Source organism: Acyrthosiphon pisum, unplaced genomic scaffold, assembly GCF_005508785.2.
Source record: "Acyrthosiphon pisum isolate AL4f unplaced genomic scaffold, pea_aphid_22Mar2018_4r6ur Scaffold_20958;HRSCAF=22638, whole genome shotgun sequence".
In the NCBI taxonomy this organism is placed as follows: domain Eukaryota; kingdom Metazoa; phylum Arthropoda; class Insecta; order Hemiptera; family Aphididae; genus Acyrthosiphon; species Acyrthosiphon pisum.
Genome location: NW_021770371.1, coordinates 1,670 through 5,438, shown reverse-complemented (window position 1 = coordinate 5,438; position 3,769 = coordinate 1,670). Strand labels below are relative to the sequence as shown.

The following is a 3,769-nucleotide window of genomic DNA, read 5'->3' as shown; positions in this document are numbered from 1 at the left end:
TTCAATGTAAAGATCACAAGAATAAAGTTCTTACATACATTATAACTCATTATATAACAGTGAGAATGCGACAGTATTCACTAATTTCAAACAAAGATCAAAATAAAGTCAACGCAAAGAAAAAGAAATGTTCAAAACTAGTAAACACTTAATAATGTATAGTTGTAATTGTAAGATGCCAATTTGTGGTTTGTAATATTTTTATATTAGATTTTTAGAGAATAGTTTTAAGTTTTAACTTACTAGTTGTTAAGTTGTTTTAATAAAATGATTAAGTTCATAGAAATAAAATTGTTACGATTATTTCTCCATAGATGGCGCGGAATGTAGTGTACTCTGGTACCTTGTCTAGAGAAACATTTGTGTCACACTGATAAGACATTCGATATCAGTCCATTCCAGTGGCGTAATTTGGTCATGGTTGTGGGGGGGGATGAAATTTTTGTACATTTCACCATTTACAACCCCCCCCCTCCTCAATATTTTTTTATATCATATAAGCAATAAACACTTCTCAATACAAGTACACAATATTGTATACAATAAAATAAATAATAACAAAATATGTAGGTACATTTAAACATTAACTTTATTGGTACTACGTAGGTCCTAGATACTACATAACAAATTACAATAAAAGATCCACTCTACGTGGTCTTAATGCTAATTCATTAAGCACTTCTTCAGGGTCAACTTTGACATTTCTATGAACAGCCAACATAGCAAGACCATTTAATCGATTCTGCGGAACAAAAAAATAAATCTCTAGTCTCTACCACAGAAAGTATATTATGAAAAATATTGAATATATTTTAATTGAGATTCAAACCTCAGACATTGTGTTTCTTAAATATGTTTTCACTCTTTTCAGAGTTGAAAACATACGTTCTGGCGATGATGTTGACACTGGTAATGTGCATAGAACTTTAAGGAGAAAATAAATATTGGGGTAGATATCTTTATTACAAATATCTAGTGCCTCAAGACCGGTGTTAGGTATTCTTTCAGATCTTTGTATCTTGGTTCGCCACAGTTTTAATTCAACCAAAGAATCATTAGACACCATTGGGGAATAAAATTTAATTAATTCAGTAAATTCAACTTCATCTTTATCAGTAAGCTCATGTTTAGAAAATAAGCATTCAAATCCTATAGAATGGTTAAATCAAATAATTAATTAATTAAAATGTTACAAAATTTTCAAATCAAAGTGCAAAGAAATTACAATTTTATAATAATTAAATAGCTACCATTAAAAATAGATGCATGGGATAAAAATCTTTCAGTCAACTCGCTTATAAAAAACTCTAAATATGGAATAAAAATTGTAATCCTATAGTATTCTTCAACATCTAAATTTGCATTATCTGAACAAGGATTTCCTCTATTTGCTTGCCTTTTTGTAATTCTTTTTACAGCTAGTTCAAGTTCAAATACAGAAGCCATAACCTAAAAAAAAAAATGTATTACATTTGTAAATAATACATTTATAATATTATTGTTAATTAATAATTAGTTTTTGAAAATAACACTCACTTCAGCCTGTAAAAATAGTTTATGGAACTCTTCTTCTGCGTTGGCCCTTATTAGTTCTAAATTCTTTATAACATCATTAGAAAGTTCCACTGCTTCTTTCAGATCAATCCTTATTTTTTGTAATTGCTTACACAAAGGTAAGCCATACGAAAACAATAACTAAAATTACATAAATATAATTATAAAAATAATTTACAGGAAATTATAGGTAACCATATAGCTATTGATTTACTTTAACAACTTGAAGTGATATAATAAATTCCGAGTCAATTGATTTAGACAGTATAGAGGCATCTGTTCCTGATAAGTCATGAGAAATTGAAATATTGTCTAAAGCATCCATGACAAATGGAAACAGTTCAGCAAAATCATTGACAGCATCATATCTTTGTATCCAACGCGTAGCACATAGCCTCTTCAATGTTTTAGCATTTGGTGTTTCATTTGCATTTTTAATACAATTCAAAAGCACATTGTTACGTTTTGGGGTATTAAAAAAGTCGTAAAGTTTTTCAATAATACTGAGACAATTTCTAATTGGTTGAATATTTGATGCTTTTGAAACTGCTAAATTTAATGTGTGTGCAGCACAATGGACATATATGGCTTTAGGATATTCTTCTCTAACTATTGCTTGGACTCCTTTGTATTTTCCACTCATATTTGATGCACCATCATACCCTTGTCCAATTAAATATTCACAATTAATACCACAACTTTTTAAACCTGAGAACACAAAACACATTACAACTAGTATGCAATTATCAATAAATTACTTTAATGATTGTTTTTAAAAATCATTACCATTTATTATAGCAGATGCCAGGTCATTTCCCGTTAAACTGTGAATAATAACAAATTGAAGAAAACTTTCATTAACCATATTGTTGTTGTCTATAAAACGAACGCATAATGTCAGTTGTTCTTTTGTAGCAATATCTGTTGTTTCATCAGCTAAAACAGCAAACCTCTCAGCAGCATTTACTTTCCCAACTATTTCTTTTAAAATTAATTTATCACAAATACAAATAATTTCGTTTTGCATTGTTGGTGATATGTATTTGTAACCTCTTTCTTCTTCTATAATACTATTTAAAAAAGTATCACCACGGGATCTATACTTTAAAATTGCCAGAAAGTTACCTTGATTTTCAAATTCTACAATAATAAAAATCAAGTTTTAAGTTTATACAATTTAATAACCACTAATAAATTAAGATATCATTGACTCGACCACTCAACATTATTAAAATATAAAATAGTAAAATACAGTACATATTAACAAGTTCTAATAGTTACCGTTTATTTTTCCAGAATCGCGATGTCCTCTGAGTGCAATTTCTTGTTGTCCACATAATATGACACATTCAATTATTGGAATTAGGCGACTTCTATTCAATTTAATTTGTTCTGTCCTATTTGTTACTAATTTTTCAATTATAGTAACTTGTTTATGGTCAAGTATAGTTAAAAAATGGTCAGCATCTAATACAGACGATAAATGGTATTTCAACTTGGAATGATTTCGAAATGTCTAAAATTAATAAGAATACGTAATACAATTAAATACAGAAAATATAATAATTTTAAAAGTGCATATAATATAACTAATCTATAAAATATATAAACAAAAGATATCAATAATAGATAATTAAAATAATTAAATACATAGAAAATAATTTAACACCTCTTTTGCTTTTTTCCAGTTTGAAAAAGCAGTTGAAACTAGTTGCCCCAGAGGCTGGCCACCAATACCGCCATATTTAGCAAAAAGCAAACAGTATTTGCAAAAAACTCCTTGTTTAATTTCTGAATAAACAAGCCAATTAAATTCTGTGAACCATTTATATTGAAATTTCAGACCTCTTGCTTTATATTTTTCCAACAATGGAAACTCATAATTTACATTTGGTACCCACACATTTCTAAGCACCTATAATATTATATTAAAAATAAAGCAAATAATCAAATTATATTTATTAGTTAGTACAATATTCAATATTGTATATACTATATAAATAAAATAATGGATTTGGTATGCAAAATAGTTTACTAGTGGCTAGCTTACACTACTATATTTAACTTACAAGCTTTTTATCAGCATCAGTAAGTGTACAATTAGTAAAAAGCCCTATATCATTTGATCTAAAATTAGTTTCCAATTCATTATCAATAATTTCATCCTGAGGAAAATAACAAAAATCAAAATTTAAGCAGTATTTAGCAATGCATT

General features: G+C 27.8%; 2 protein-coding genes across 2 annotated transcripts in view; both read right to left on the bottom strand.

Annotated features, from left to right (window-relative positions):
* Window positions 1-1,197: 1,197 nt before the first annotated feature.
* On the bottom strand, window positions 1,198-2,647 carry LOC100568750 (52 kDa repressor of the inhibitor of the protein kinase-like). Its single transcript, XM_029492145.1, has 4 exons — window positions 2,341-2,647; window positions 1,769-2,262; window positions 1,537-1,695; window positions 1,198-1,449 (listed from the first exon to the last, which is right to left on the bottom strand). The coding sequence occupies exons 1-4, from the start codon at window positions 2,579-2,581 to the stop codon at window positions 1,222-1,224; spliced, it is 1,122 nt and encodes a 373-aa protein (XP_029348005.1). The 5' UTR covers window positions 2,582-2,647; the 3' UTR covers window positions 1,198-1,221.
* Window positions 2,648-2,824: 177 nt separating this feature from the next.
* LOC107882421 (zinc finger MYM-type protein 1-like) overlaps window positions 2,825-3,769 on the bottom strand; it is a 1,371-nt gene continuing 426 nt past the window's right edge. Inside the window, exons 3-5 of the mRNA XM_029492144.1 lie at window positions 3,624-3,719; window positions 3,224-3,469; window positions 2,825-3,070 (exon numbers count right to left, since the gene is read on the bottom strand). Coding sequence (XP_029348004.1) covers window positions 2,825-3,070; window positions 3,224-3,469; window positions 3,624-3,719 — 588 coding nt within the window. The remainder of the gene's footprint in view (window positions 3,071-3,223; window positions 3,470-3,623; window positions 3,720-3,769) is intronic.